General features: G+C 35.3%; 1 protein-coding gene across 8 annotated transcripts in view; it reads right to left on the reverse strand.

The window, feature by feature from the left end:
• Positions 1-16,803, reverse strand: part of HMCN1 (hemicentin 1) — a 454,658-nt gene that overhangs the window by 101,122 nt on the left and 336,733 nt on the right. For all 8 annotated transcript variants that reach the window (XM_073011674.1, XM_073011672.1, XM_007989160.3 and 5 more), the window contains 7 exons: positions 15,991-16,136; positions 11,895-12,045; positions 10,166-10,360; positions 8,576-8,689; positions 5,085-5,272; positions 3,496-3,592; positions 87-248 (listed from right to left, as the gene is read on the reverse strand). In XM_073011674.1, the coding sequence (XP_072867775.1) occupies positions 87-248; positions 3,496-3,592; positions 5,085-5,272; positions 8,576-8,689; positions 10,166-10,360; positions 11,895-12,045; positions 15,991-16,136 (1,053 nt within the window). The remainder of the gene's footprint in view (positions 1-86; positions 249-3,495; positions 3,593-5,084; positions 5,273-8,575; positions 8,690-10,165; positions 10,361-11,894; positions 12,046-15,990; positions 16,137-16,803) is intronic.

The following is a 16,803-nucleotide window of genomic DNA, read 5'->3' on the forward strand; positions in this document are numbered from 1 at the left end:
TTTGGAAAGAGACTAATTTGAAAAGCCATTTGTATTAAAATAAAGATGAGAAAATTTTGCCTACTTTATAATAAGAAGTTCCTTACCAGGCACAATGAGAGCATTTGTGTTCAGCTTGATGGGCTGTTCATTCTTGAGCCAGCTGAGGTCAGGAGGTGGAAAACCAGAGACCTCACAGGTCAAAGAGATGAAATTGTTCACCACAACAGTAAGATTTTCAGATTTAGGACCAATGACACTTGGAGGAACTATAATAGTAAATGTATTAAAAGTGAAAGCAGGTGTTATCAACATATATTCCCATTTACTAAATATAAATCCAACCACTGTACTCTGCTAAAGGACTGAGTTAATAATTCTGTTCATTATCTAGCTGGCTGTCTTAGAATTCCCTAATGACTTCATCAAACTCACGCTGGAGTTTACTTTTCCCAATTGAAAGAGAGCACCAGAATTTTCAGACAGAATTATTCTGCATCTTATTTGTAAAACATAGTAGACAATTGCTAAGATAATTCTGTCAATATACAAAGGAGATCTAATGTGCTTTTTATTAAGTATATTTGAATAATCTTGTAATATTTTATTTTTACTTAAGTGCTGTAGAGAAGGAGATAATAGTGAGAATTTCAATATTAAAGAGACATGAGGAGATGGTGGGTTTTTTTAGGAGATAATGGGGCAGCGATCTAGAGTCAGGTTAGACCTTGGCCTTTGGAAGGTAGACCAATGCATTTCTCTTATTTTAACAAGAAGGAAGAAAGAAATGGCAGGAACAGATGTGGTCCGTACTCTTAATTTGATGGTAGGAATTTGAGGTGGATTTCTAGAATATGCTTTCTCTTTTCCCTGCAAAAGAGAAGGTGAAAGTGTTAATATTTACTGAGAGAAAGTGAGAGGGGGCTGTTATGAACTGACTGTTTCTGTCCCGGCAAATTCATATGTTGCAGCCCTAAGTCCCAGTGTGACTGTATTTGAAGATGAGGCCTTTAAGGTAGCAATTAAGGTCAAATGATTCCTTAGGATTAGTGTCCTTTAAGAAGAGCCACCAGAGAACTGGCTGTCACCAAGCATGCTCAGAAGAAAGGCTATGTGAGGCCACGTGAAGACACAGCAGGTGTCTGCAAGCCAGGTGGAGAGCCTTCTCCAGACACCGAACCCTGTCAGTACCTTGATTGTGGACTTTCCGGCCACCAGAACTTTGAAAAAATAAATTTCTGTTCTTTAAGCTACACAGTGTCTGGTCTTGTTAAAGCAGCCTGAGCAACCAAGACAGTGGCCACCTGATATTTTTGAGGAGGGCGTGAAGGTTTAAGAGAATCACTATACTGTAGAGACAAAACGACAAGTCGCAATCAGCATGGAGAGCTCAGTTCCAGCTGGTACTATGAATTTACAATGACATCAATATTCCTGACTTCAAGATTTCCTTCAGCCATGGTGAGCTACCTAAGTGCAGGTAGCGTACAGATGTGGAATTTAGTGAGAGGCATTAGAGAGAAGCAGGTATAAAACTTATGGAATAAAACTGCCTGCATTAAAATCCTGGTGCAGCATTTGCTAGCTGTGTAACTTTGAGTATGTTACTTAATCTCATTGAGCCTCGCTCGCCTTTTTCACCTCCAAGAGAGGCATAAAATGGTTACTGAGCACATATGGTTACTGAGATAATGAAGTGAAATAACCTATATAAAACATTTGGCACAGCACCTGGTAGGTTTCAAGCAGTCAGTTTGTGGTCCTTGTTATATGCAGATTTGAGCTTTTCCTGAGCAAGAGTGATGAGAAGCCATGGGCTAAGAGAAGTGATTGAAACGTTGTTCCACAAAAATTAAGCTGGCTATGAGAGAGTGAAAAGAGCTAAAACCTAAGATACCAACAGACTGAAGGAGTACAAAGGAAGCAAGCATAGTTGTAGAGGGAGATAACAAATGGTATTGTTTTGCATGAAAATAATTTACGTTATTTCCCCTCAAATGAATTTTCCAATATTTAAATAATGAGTTCCTGATTGCCGTCAGGAACTGAAAACATCATTAACTGGTAAAAGAAGAAACACATTCCTGAACTCCAATCCTTAGTAGTAAAACACTAGTGATTACTTCCTCACAAGTCACTGTCCCACTTCAGGTGTTTCTACTGCACATTGCAAAAAGACAACGATTATGAAAAATATACACTAAACATGCAGAAAACATTTAGTTAGCAACTACCACAACTATAGACACCATTCTAGGTTTACGGAGACCAAGATAAGTAAGATATAACCATCTGCCTAGAGCACTTACAATAAAGTTATGGGATAGAGGCAAAGATACAGATATATGAAGATAATAAAAGGCAACATATGGAACTGCTACAATTGGGGTGTTTACAAGATGCTTTTTTGTCATAGAGAAGGAAAAAGGAATTTTGCCTTGAGCAATCAGGAAAACTAATCAGTATTTTGTTTTCCAATATTTACTGCACTTTACAGATTAGAATGTGTGCTTTCACAATGATTCTGTTTGTTTCATTCATTCTTCCTGAGAATTCATAACACATGTGTTCCTGCTCTGGTTAGATTATCCATTCAAAAAACTTCAAAGACACTTATTAAGTATCTACAGTGTGTCACTCACTGTGCTAAGTACTGGAATTAAAAAGATAAAAGTGTTTCAAATATCTGTTACACAAACACCAAATACTGCTAGATACCAATACTCACTACATATCACACCAAAGAAGAATATTTATCATGCTACATAAAAGTCCTTTTGAAGGCAGAAATTTTTTGTGACATTTCAAATTTCAGTTACTTCCAAAATGAGCTAGAATTTTATGTGTGTATTACCTATGTAAAGGAGATCTTTTATAATGATTATTCACCATTTCCAATTTAATATTCTGGAAGCACCAGCATCTCACAAAATAAAAACTATTCTTTTGCAGTAGATATTCAACTACTTTGTTTTTTAGCAAAAAGTGGTATTTATGGAGTGTCTAGCATGTATTTAAAAGAGTTTGATGAATCATTTAGGTGTGCTGGTAGTTTTAAAGGAATTATTTAACTCCACAAAGTGACTTTTTCTTCTCCAGGGAGTATATTAGTTACTAGAGGACATAACTCAACATGAATTCTGCACTTAAGGACAGAAACCAGTCCCAATCAGGACTAGTGGATACATTTTTATGAGGAGAAGAGCTGTATTTGCTTCTAACTTTATAAACTTGTAATCATTAATATTTTAAATTCTGTTTTTCCTTTCAAATATGCAGGAGTAATTATTTTCTCTTGAGAGACTGAAGTAATATAAAAACTGTCTTCCTGGAAGTTTTATACTTTATAAATCATACTAGCCATCATGGAAAGAAAGAAGAGAGGGGATTGGATGAGTACAGGCTCCTCACATTGTTTAAGTTAAAAAATACAAAATAAGCCTACATAATCTAAAACAGAAATTTTCTGCTTTTCCAGGCATACCCTAACAGATGGTTTTGGAACTGAGTTCTTACCATTAACATTGAGGTTAAAATATTTTTTGGCACTCCCAGCTGTGTTCTCAGCAACACACACATACCTGCCGATATCTATTATTTGAGTATTCAGAATCTAAGGGAAAAATGAAGAAATTCCAAATGAAATTTTGAATAAAGCAACTTGTCATATTTTCCTATTTTTTTAAGAATAATATATATTATTTCTACTTAATACCAGATAGAAAAAAATGTTGTACATACTAGTGCCTGTGCTAGCTTTTATTAGGTAAATCAAATAAATATTTACTAAGATTTCTAATCAGGAAAGGTAATTCTATACATATTTGTGGGATATTGACTAGAAAAAATGTCCCAAATTATTCTCCCATTTTCCTCTCTCTGCCTCTGGCATTGTGACTTTGACACCCCTCCCATCAGGAAGTAGAATTTGTTGGTCTTATGACCGGTTTTGGTCAACAGAACGTGATGGAAGTGACAGTCATTTCAAAACTGAGGCCTATTCACTTTTGCTTACTCTTTTGGAACCCTTCCAGCACCATGTGAGGAAGTCAGGGTTAGCCTGCTGGAGGGTGGAGATCATGGGAGGAATCATCACAGTTTACTGCAACTGAGGTCCCAGATATGTGTGCAAAGTCAGCCAAGGCCACATCCGGAAGAATCATCTAGCAAACCAGCTGGCTTGTGAGCTAAATAAATGCTTATTGTTTCAAGTCATTAAGTTTTGGAGTGGTTTGTTTTATGCAGCTAATATAACAATTATGTTTTCTTCATTACATAGAAATTTCTATCCATCTATATATCTTTTGGACTTGGACACAGAACCATTGAAGTATTTGGTAGAGGCTATATGATTATCACATGGAAACAGTCACAATATTTAGAAGATACTTTGAAAATTTAAGGTTATTTATAGGTAATAAACCTCATTCTCTTTTGAATAAGGAATTCCATGAGATATGTCCTATGTTGGGTACACTGATGGTTATGCTTGGATTCTTGAGCCAACAGAATAGTATTTATTTTGCTCAAAAGTAATTTATCAGATTGTATCATAACAAAAGAACTGGTATTATTTCTATAAGTGCCTTTCTTTCAGGACATGTGAAAAGAAGAATATGGACACACCATTGGTAAATGACAATCCAGGATATTTATGTGATCTTCATAATTTTTACTATTATCAACATTTTGCCTATATACAAATTTAAATCTATAGGGAACTTTCTACCATTTAGAATTTTACCACCTGAAATATATAATGGAAAGGACTGCAATAATGATTTGTTTATAATACAATTTTTATCACAAAGACCATATTGTAGTCAATTTAGGTGTGTGTGTGTGTGTATGTGTGTGTGGGGGTGTGTGTGTGTGTGTGTGTAGAAAATTTCTGGAAAAAGCCACACAAAACTATTAATGGTGATAATCTCTGGTAGTGGGAATAGAATGAGGAGGAAGAATTTTATTTCATATACCTTTGATGGTTGGTTATTTTTACAAATATAATATTTATAAGCTAATAACATTATTTTTAAAAGTCAAAAACAATTATTACAAAATGCAAAGTCAAATAGCTCTTTTAAAAATTAGATCTTTAATTTTACCTGCAGAATTCGTCCATTAGATAGAAATTTATGACGGTCATCTTCTAGCAAGGGCTGTCCATCTTTCTGCCAGGAATTCCTTGGCGCTGGGCTGCCACTGGATAAACACTCCATCAGTGCACTCTTGTTCACCAGCACGGTGACCTCTTCAGGGAGATCACTATTTGCTCCCTTGATAATTGGTGGCACTAACAAAGGATTGCAACAAAGGGATAAAAAATGGGCAACAGTCTTTTCTAAATCATGCTAATTTTCTGACAGCTTTAAAAAGTTTGGTATAATAATAGAGAAGCAAAACTTGAAGGAGAAACCATGATCCCCAGGTAACATTTTATACTAATAAATTGGGGTGGTGAAAACAGTATTTGAATTTGACTTTATTCTTTTCCCTCTCTTCACTTATGCTAGACTAATCCCTCAGATAGTATCATTCCCATTTAGCCCAATCTCAATTCTTCTCCAATATATCTTTTACTTCTCTCTCAGCCCCTCCCACTACACCTTCTGGGTTTTCAAGCATACATATAAGAAGCATCTGTATAAATAGATATTTAAGTCTATATGGTTATCCAGAGGGGACAGATAAATTACACCCTTTAAAGTGTATTTGAAATGTTCAGATTTGGCCTTATTCGGAATGGAATTGCCTGGGCGATTCAAAGTTTGTTTCCCAGCTTCAGCACTGGTGGTATCAGCATCAGCATCACCTGGGAGTTTGATTAAAAATGCAAATTCTTGGGCCCCAACTAACTTCAGTAGGCATCTCTGAGGAAGGGCCAATAAATCTATGTCTTAATAAGCTTTCCAGGTGATCTTTACGTATGCTAAAGTTTGAGAAGTCTCACTCTAGATTTTTTACATGTGTTCATTCTTGCTTAAAATAATACTGTATAATCCAGCTACACATTAGTTATGAAAAATCATGTTACCCATAGAATTTCAAAAATGAAAATGTTAAATGAACTAGGAACACATGTTGACTGCTTTGGTAAAAGTAGAAATTGATTTTTAAAATAAATAATCATTTTTGTTTTGAAAGCTTGGTTATTTTTCTCCCACTTTAAAAATATGCCTTATCTTTAACAATCAGTAAAAACTGCAAGTTTGATGTAGATGCTATCTTATGGTATCTGGGTTTCCAACAACTAAACTGAAAGTCTGTAAAGAAAATACTCAATGCCACAAAGCACATAATAGAATTTTAATGTTATTTTGAATGCATACTTTCACATTCAAAGCTACATAATTGATTTTACTATGCTTCAGATAATGTAAAATATATAATTTGAACTGCAGATTAATAAATAATAAACTTGAGTTTTAGATTAAATGAGACTATCACTACCCAACATCAAGAAAACTAATCAAGAGCTGAAGCATTAGGAGGGCTAGGAGATTCAGGCACTGACATGCAGAGGCCCCCACCTCAGCTCTTTGCTTCCACCTGCTCCAGCTGCCACACCCTACCAGTTGGGTTACACCACTCAGAATTGTTCTCAGTGGCCGTCTATGTACCTAGGAGGTGAGCAGCACACATGAAACAGCCCTAATTCAGAATTTGGGGGTCAGTTAGTTGTTCTTTCTTTGTTCTACCTTCTAAACTCATCTCCAACTTGTTTGCTAACTTCCTAATTGAAAATAACAGCCTGAGGCATGAACATCTACCCTTGACCATCCAATCCCATAGTTCATTTCAATTTCACTGAATCGCAGTGTTTCCCTACCTATATTATCAACTCCTTCTACTCACCCTAAATTAAACTCTTTCCAAATTTAGGTCTGTAAGGTACATGGATGTGTTTGGTCAAGGAACAGGTGGAGGCAGACATCCAGGCCTGCATGACACAGCGGGATTGATGTGCTGGCACACGCCTCCACTTGTTTGTGTAAGTTCATACTTGGCTCCGAGCCACTATTGTCTATAGAAGGTATAGCTGCCCTGCAGCACTGTGCTCGGGGCTCGGTTTGGCATGGCATAGCATGGCTTGACATGGCTTGCATGCGCCCAGAGAGAGAGAAACACTACTGACCACTGTAAGGGAGAGCCAGGCTCCTTTAAGGCAGGCAGGAACCAACTCATTCCCAGAGAGAAAGAGTTAAGCTGCTAACACTGCAAGAGAGAGCTGGCCTTGCAGGCCAGCCATATAGCTATGCATGGGAGCTGGCTGCTGAGAGGAGCCACAGAGGTGGAGCAAAAAGCCAAGATAAAGGCGGACAGTGTAAGAGAGCTAGTGTGAGAAAGCTGCTGATGAGAGAGCTGCTAAACACAACTAGAGCTGGGGCTGGAACCTGACCCCAAGAAGGACATATGGCATAGTTGTGAATCTGACAAGGTCAAGTTAAGCCAGGTGGTCCAAGATATTCCTTCAGTGTCCTTGACATCGTCAGCACTGATTTTTAATTGTCATCTCCTCTCTTTTCCTTGTAACTCTCTCATGAACTTTAAAATCTATGTTAATTCTTATGTCACTTATCTTTTCCCTTACAGGAACAATACTTCTTCAACTCGCTGTTCATGTATTCAGATGGTGATCTGGTTCAAGGATGAACACATGAACTATACCTTATCAATCAGAACATTGCAACCTCTTGCTCTCTGTGATTGGCTCTGGATGGATAAGTGATTCACACTTGGCCAATGAAAACCATGGAAATTCAATTCTAGGGCTTCAGTTGTAAATACTAGGAGAAAAACCTTTCATTTGAATGTGGAACTAGCAGGATGCAAGCCTAGAGCTGCTAGAGGCCGCCTTGCTATCCAAGGGGATCCCCCTCCCTAAGAGTGACATGAATAAAGAAAAGCAGAGTCAAGAGACAGGTAAAGTCTGTTGACCTCTTTTGTTTTTTTTTGTTTGTTTTTTTTTTTTTTTTTGAGACGGAGTCTTGCTCTGTCGCCCGGGCTGGAGTGCAGTGGCCGGATTTCAGCTCACTGCAAGCTCCGCCTCCCGGGTTTACGCCATTCTCCTGCCTCAGCCTCCCGAGTAGCCGGGACTACAGGCGCCCGCCACCTCGCCCGGCTAGTTTTTTGTGTGTGTGTTTTTAGTAGAGATGGGGTTTCACCGTGTTAGCCAGGATGGTCTCGATCTCCTGACCTCGTGATCCGCCCGTCTCGGCCTCCCAAAGTGCTGGGATTACAGGCTTGAGCCACCGTGCCCGGCCTGTTGACCTCTTTTGAACGACAGAAGTCAGACATGACTGTAGCCAGTTCTGTTTTGGGACTTTTCTGATTCATAAGTCTATTAATTCTTTTTTTTTTTTTTTTTTTTTTTTTTTTTTTTTTTTTTCCATTTAAGTCAGTTTGTTTCTTAATACTTCAAGAGTCCTGACTAATGTGCTGTCAATATGTAGAAGATAATTACCTCCTTCGGAGAACGATCAGTTTCTGGTTATCTTTATAGTCTCAAAGTGCTTAGTGTAACATCCTGCAAACATTAGTTCCTCAAAAATACTTTTCAGTAAAAGAATGAACAATAAACAAAAGAAAAACTCACCGAGTACACGGACATCATACTGAAGGGAATCTTCTCCAGCCTCATTAACAGCCACACATGTGTATCTCCCAGCATCTTCTACTTTAGCCCGAGGAATCTGCAACACTCGCCCTCCTGAAAATAATATCCCACTATGTTTACTGCTCTAATCTTAGAGTGAACACAAGCCATAAACAGAGATACAAATGTTCCGGTCTAATGACTGCCTTACATTTTCTTTCAAGGTTCCTGTTTCATCCAATGGTTCAGTTTTAATCTCAGATACCACTTTTACAACAAACACTGCATTATTAAAAAGTGACCCAACATATGAATCGCATCTCCTGAGAAATGAATAGCTCATGTAGATTTTCCTAGAAGGGAGACTGCTACTCTATGTGCTTCATCATGTTTCCTAGGCAATGTTACTATGTAGTAACTTCTTGCTTTTATTGTTTTGAACACTTTTAATATAAGTTTACACCATTTGCTGCAAGTACTTGTTTGAGAAAGCAATATCCAAAGATGTAAAAGTATAAAGTGTACTATTTTACATACGTTCTTATGAGGATAGCTGTGTATTTTTAAACGTCATGTAGACATAATTTCAAATTTAGAGAAAAGTTGCAATAATTATGTAAAGACTTTTACCCATGTTCACTAATTATTTATATTTCACTCCATTTGCTTTATCTCTCTCTGTCATATGTATATAATCTTTTTCTGAACCATTCAAGAGTAAGTTGGAGACATGGTGCCCTTTCACCCCTAAAATACTCATAAATCTGTATTTCATAACAACAAGGGTAATCCCTTATATAACTGTGTTACGATTAAAAACAGAAAATTTAAAATCAAAACTACTATTGAATCCACAGTCCATAATCATATTTCATTATTGTTGCAATAATGTTTTTTACAGCCATTTTGCCCAAACCCAGATCTAATTTAGAATCACATATTAGAGTTACCATGTCTACTTAGTCTCTTTTCATTTTTATTTTCAGGATATTCTTTTATTTAATTGGGGTCAAATTTACATTCAATTACTTAATGCACTGACCTAAAGTGTACAATCTGATGAATTTTGACAAGCCCTGTATATTTGAATGCTTGTTAAAATTAAATAGAAGCCTTGAAAATATTATTCCATAACAGTTTAAACATCTTTGCTATCAATAAACCAGGTAACAATTTAAATATTTGAAACTAATATTCTTCCCTATTTATGATAGGTGCATTTAATAAACTGAGTAGTAGTGATCTGTAAATATATATTAGCATTTATGTTAATAATATAGATAAACCAAACCGATTATCTTATTGCACTAATGGAGAAATGGAGGCACAAGGAAGCCAAAGGACTTTGTTGTGTTGATAGAGTGATGCGTAGTAGATCTGAAAAGTTTACTAAGCTATGCTCTCCTATTGTCTAATTCTCAAACAAGACTATTTATTCTAGATTGAAGCTACGTGGATGCCAGCAGCATTCAGCAGTCTGCCAGTTAAATTACTTGGCCAGAGACTCAACCAATTTAATTCATCTAATACATGAGAGGAAACACATTTGGCAGAGAGTCAGCTTTTCACCCTTTTGGTAGCAATCTTTACCTGGCAAAATCAATACTTTATCACTTGAGGTCAGAGGGTGGCCATCTTTGTACCATGTCAGTGTAGGGGGCGGAGCAGCATTTGTCTCACAGTAAAGAGAAATGGGATTGTTGATGATCACATCTTTGGCTTCACCACTCCTGCCGGTATCTAGCATGTTTCCTATTTCCCAGAGTTTCTGAAAACTTGGAGGAACTATGGAGGAAACGCATGAAATGTCAGTCACATATGAATGCTTAAACAAAGATCTTGGATGTGTTTTCACCAGAGTGATTTGTAAAAGCAATAGATTAGACAATGTGAAAATAATTTCAAGTACTGACACCATTACCAACTCTAGTCCTTAGCCAAAAAAGTAGTAGACGAAAGTCAGAGCTGGTTCTTATGTGGAAGAATAAGAAATATGAGGCTCAGAATGCTGTTCTCATGCTTTGTTCTCCCTGTTAAAGGGCTCTGGCACTTAGACAATAAAGGGGCTCACTCTCAGAAAGGAGCATTGCTAAATGATACACAGCAGGAAAGACTAATTTTGAGAAACCATTAAAAAATACTGGCTCAATTGAGAGCATTTCACAGTGATTTGGCTTACTAAGAAGGCAAAAGAAATTATGCAATCAGGATTAAAAATTCCATTAACAAAAATAATAGGAATTTTCATACTTTTCTGGTTACAAGTATGAAGTTTATGGAAGGCAATTTGCCTGCACATCAAAAGCATTAAAAGAGTGCATAACATAAAATTTATCACAGAAAAAAGTACATAACATTTAACCTAAAATTTCCATTCTTAGAAAATTATGAAAAATAAAAGATGTCCAAAAGTTTTATGTATAAAGATGTTCAGTGCAGTATTATTTATGAGTGGTGAAAGCTCATAAACAACCCAGACATTCAACAGTAGGAGTCTGGTTAAATAGTTTTTGGATATTCAACTGGTGAAAGACATAATTATTACAAATCATGTCAAATATAGCAACATCAACAGTAACAACATAAACAATAATAATAGCAGGTATCATTTCTGAATCATTTTGCTAAGAGCTTTATATAATTTATCTCATTTAGTATTCGCTGAAATTCTACAAGGCAGTCATGTTAAAAATGAGGAAATAGTCTTAAAATTTAGGTTACTTTATCAAGTCACAAAGCTTTTAGAAGCCATAATCATCATTCAATTCCAAGTCTGTTTTGTTTTGTTGTTTGCTTGTTTTTATTTTTACATTTACTTATTTATTTCTTCCAACTTTCATTTTATGTTCACAGGGTACATGTGCTGGTTTATTATGTGGGTAAATTGCATGTTGTGGGGGTTTGGTGTACACATTATTTCATCACCCAGATAATATGCCTGGTAGTGGACAGATAGTTTTTTATTACTCTGAATTCCATACTGTACTACTTTCCTGCCTTTCATGTAAATGCTGTTTTTAAAACTTCATGATATAAAATTAAGGGAATGCTAATGCAACACAGAAATCTATATTGTGTGACCCCAACTTTGTAAAAGAAGTATATATATTAAAATACAAGAAGGAAACATGTAAAAATAACAGAGGCCATCCTGAATGATGGGATTATTTCCTTCTTTAATTCCCAAGTCTAAATTTTCAATCATGAATTTATATTATTAACAGGAAAAAAACACTGTTTAAAATAAGTCAAATCTCTTTTCTTTTACTTTGAAAGATCATATAAATTACATTATATACAATAAGCATATTAGTATTACCTTGTATATTCACATCAAAATCCAACTCATCTTCACCTGCAATGTTAGATGCTACACAAGTATATCGTCCAGTGTCTGATATTTGAGCCTCCTTTATTTGAAGTGTGTGTCCATTCGCAGCAATATTAACATGATCATCGGATTTAAGGGGCTGTGATTCAATTATAACAATGTTAGCGTTAAGTACTATAATGAATCCTCTAAGAGGCCATGCAATTGATAGTTTTTGTGATTTTTTAAATAAATGAAAATAAAATTGTATGCAGAACATTCACAATAATAGTTTAATCAAAATAATTGATTTACTTTGATTAAACTCATTGTTTTTGACTAATCAAATTTTTATTTATTGAAAATTGCCACAGTTATAGTTTATATTTGTACCAGGCATTTGTGCATGATGCATTTATACATTTTTTATGATAAATACGTGTTCTTAGTTACCACATGTATTCATGTTGGAAAACATTTTTCACTGATCTCATGTAATATTTAAAAAGCATGTCTTTTATAATTTTGTAGAAAATGTTAGAATTTCTTTATGAAAGATTGAGCACATTAGTATAATCTGATTTGATCTAAATTATTTTTTATTCAGAAACATTATTACTTTATAAATAAAAAATTTTAACCTAAAGATATTTATATGTTTTATTGAAATTATTACTATAAAATAGGATATTAACTTACATATATTTGTATTATGATGTTTTATCAATAACATTGCATATAGTTAATAGAATATTTCCCATCTTCTCAACATTTTCATTTATACTAAATTCCCCCTCATTCATTGAAAATTTTAGCTCCGAGCTCAGTGTCATTCCTTCTAATGATACTCTTCTCATAATTCTTGGTGATTCCAATGCTGTGTTCTCTTACCTCCTTGATCTCCTTCTTTTAATTTTCTTGTCCCTCACCCTTTCTCAGCCACTAAATAGGAGAGTCATACTAGACCTTATAATTACCAATAACTGCGCTCCTTCATAATCTCACTTTCAAGCTCTCATCTGCTGACTACCACTTTCTAATTTTCTATTATTACTAATTTTCTCTAAGTTTTTTTTTCTTTTTTAATCCCATGGGAGCCCCACAATCCATTGATCTTTCAATATTTTCACTGCCACTCAGTCTCCTCCTAACCTCCCTTCCCTTCTTACCCAGAGAAGTTCTGTCATGATAATCATTCCTTGTATAAACTCTCAACTTCCTTGACTCCCCTCCCTTTATTTTACTCCCCTGGCAAAACCTGAACTGGTTAAAATCAGTTTTTGCCCATTCTGAGAATTTGCTGGTCTACTCAAGGACATCCCTCCAGCAACTGCGTTTCTCTCACCTACATCATCATTAACTTGTCTCTTTCCACTGGATGATTTCAACCTAAAACAAAAACAAAAACCTGTGTTGCTGCAGCCCACCTCTACATTTTCTACTGTGCTTTGTAGCCAAATGACTTAAAAATGTTTTCTACACTTGTGTTCTCCAATTACTTTCCTTCAGTTTTTTCCTTCCATCGTTTCTTGATATGTTACAATCAGACTTTCACTATTTCTTCTTGATCAAAAAGTCTTTGTCAAGGTCACCAATGACATTCATGTTGCTAAATTTGTTGGAAAATTCTAAGTACTTATTTTACCTGACCAGTATCATTTAACACAGTTTAACTTGTGTTCATTTTGAAGTACCTTTTTCACTTATCTTTTGGGACACTACACTCCCTAACCTTTAAAGGAGTACCCTGAGGCTTAATTCTTAGACCTCTTCTCTATCTACTCTCACTTATCTTGGACTTATCTTTAATCTCCTTCCTACACATCCCACACATTCTTCTACCACCTTGGTCCAAGCAACAACCATCACTCTTTTGGTGGAGATGCAATTGCAATAACCATTGCAATAACTTCGTAATTGGACCTTTTCTTTATTCTCCAAGTATAGAAAGAAATGCAATCTGCTTAAAACCTTAAGTCAGATTATGTCATATCATTCTTGTGTTCAAAATTTCCCAGTTGGCTTTCCATCAGAATAAAGACCAACTGGCACACGGGGTGGCATGATCTGGCTCTCCATTAGTCTTCTGCTCACATCTTCTATTCCCATCGATCACTGCACTTCAGCCTAAATGCCTCAGGGCCTTTGCTCTTGCTATGCTCTCTACTTTGGAATATTTTGCCCTCTATTATTTTCTGTCTGCTTCCTTCACTTTCTTTGGGTTTCTGTTTAAATGTCACATTATCAGTGAGGTCTTCTCTATTTAAGTAAGAGATCACACTCTCCACTCTTGGTTTCCTTCTCTCATATTGAGTTTTCTCCATGATACCTGTCCCACCTGACACATTATGTCTTTATTGGTTTGGTTTAGTTTTCGCCTTCCTAAACTTCACATGAGTAGAACTTTGTGTCTGTTTCTTTCATAGCTATATTCCTGCATCTAAAACAGTGTCTGACAAAGAGTAGATGCTCAACAAATAATTCAGAATGCAATTAATCATTAACAACATTGTATCACTTATCTATAAAAGTAGCATAATTTAAATTTCCTTTGCTAAAAGAAAAACTTCAGGGTATGAATAAATAAAACTCAAGATTCTTTCAAAACTTAATGTGGCCAATACTTTGTCCAGTTTTTAATGTCTGTCAATATATTTTGTGTTTGTTTTCTTGAAAACACTACTTAAGTAGTGTTGCTTATCTGAAGACTGAAATAACAGGAGAATGAATATGGAAAATAAATTTTAAAATAGTACTTTTTTGTTCACATTCTAGGAGACCAATTGCAAACTCTAAAAAATCTAGCAGTGTAAAGCATCATAATTGGGTCAATTTCGAAGCCTGAACTTGAAGCTGTAATTTAGCTATTTATAATGAAATTTTCAAAAATAAGACAAAATGCCTAATTTCCTGTGCACTTTTAGTCTTTATCCAGTTTTTAATGTGTGTATGTGTTCATGTACATGTGAGCATATGTGGTAACTATAAGGAATGAAACAACTTTAGAAAAGATTAAAAATAAAATAATATTTCAAAGGAGAAAGGATTGTTTCCAAGTAAATTCATAAAGAATTGATATTGTACTATGAAGTGTGCTTGTAGTCAGAAAAGAAACTATAAACAGAGCATAGTGGGAATTCTATATTTTCCCTTTTGCAATGGCTTCCAGATGAAACTTGCTTATTTTATAAGAGATGACTTTTTTTCTAGCTGCCAGTATTGCAAAATCCATCTGAGATCTGAAAAAATAAAGCTTTATCTTTCCTGCATCTTAAATCATGATTATGATCTGAACTTCTACAACTGGAATTTGACCATTTGGTTGATTATGTGTAAAACAGAACGAACAGCAGCTTAGCTGTTTCACATCTGTATTAAGTACAGTGTTAACAGCTGCTTAAAAATCTATTTTGGTCTAAGATCAACAGCACATATGTCTTTAAAACACGCACGGAAGACTATAAGTTGAATGAGAAATAAGGATGTGTGGTCTGAAAACCAGATTACAGAATTGAAGGATCTTTTATTTAAAGTTTCTCTCTTCCCAGTTAACTGTACTGGGAACGTCATCATCTCTTTTAGTTTTTTTTCTTTATTTTGGAATATTTAAAAATATACCTTTTGTAAAAGAGTTAAAGATACTTAAAGAATATCTGAGTAACTTTAGTAAATTTAGTACCCATGTTATACCTGTCATTCTTACCTGGGATAGCACCATTTATGTGCTGGTTCTTTACCAACTTTACTTATTATGTAAAACTGCAAAATAACAACAGCAAAAAAACAAAACAAAACAAAACCAAACCTGGTTTCCCTAAATTCTCCAGTGTGAGGGTGGCCAGATTTTTATAGAAAACTGCTAATATATACAAAAATAATTGTGCAGACTTTCCAGTGATGGAATAATGCTAAAATTGTTGAACATCATTCAGGTTGGTTGGGTTTTTTTTTTTTTTTTCAGTTTTAGATTCTAGGAGCATGGGATTTGCTAGTTTTAAGATCACAGTGATTCTCTGAGTCACCTGTGTCTATTTTATTATTTCTTTTCAATGGACTGTTTTAGTCTTTAAGAAGTCATTAGCAAATGAAAAAAGTTGTGACTGGCCTGTCCATCCTTGTACCAGCTGAGGGAGGCAGAAGGAATTGCATAAGCTTCACATTCCAAGGTCAGAGTGTTGTTTACTTTGATCTTCACTTCTTTAGGGGAAAGACCTGGCCCCCAAAGGTCCCCTTTATTGATTATGGGTGGGACTGCATAAAATAAATATTAAAGAGTTAGACATTGGTTATTTTCAATACATGGAATACCACAGAAATCACACTGAGGATTACTTATCAAGAAAACAAGGAAATAACAGAGGCATTCTATGCTGATCTTTCATTAAGTATCTAAGTTAACATGAAAGAGTGTTCAAATGCAAGATGGAATGGGAAATCTTTCTCCCTTTATCATTATAATACTGCCAATAAAGCTAATGTCCTTTACAGAACAGTTAGTCTCATTTGTTCCAGTTCCACAGACATAGTCTGAACATGATCCATAAAATGTATTTTATTGGTCATTAAGGGAACCAAGTCAAAGAAAAAAAGATAATCAGAAAGATACTCTTCCTTTACAAACACAAAAACAAAATCCTAAAATATGAGTCCTATTAATGGCAGTGTTAGCTTTGCCCTTTATTTATAGGTCAATGTACATTGGAATAGCTCAAAATCACTAATGATCTCATCTTGGGCTGTTAATTAGAACATATGCGTCTAACAACAGTTTTGTACATGAAAGTACTATACCTCAACCCAGAGGGTAATTCAGAAGGAAAAACAGAGAAACTTAAAGAAATGCCACTGACAAAGTCTCCAACAAGAGAGTAATGAGCAGATTTAGTGGGCTCTTCACATCTTTAAGCAATTGAGGCCA

The sequence above is a fragment of the Chlorocebus sabaeus genome, chromosome 25 (genome assembly GCF_047675955.1).
Source record: "Chlorocebus sabaeus isolate Y175 chromosome 25, mChlSab1.0.hap1, whole genome shotgun sequence".
NCBI classification, from domain to species: Eukaryota; Metazoa; Chordata; class Mammalia; order Primates; family Cercopithecidae; genus Chlorocebus; species Chlorocebus sabaeus.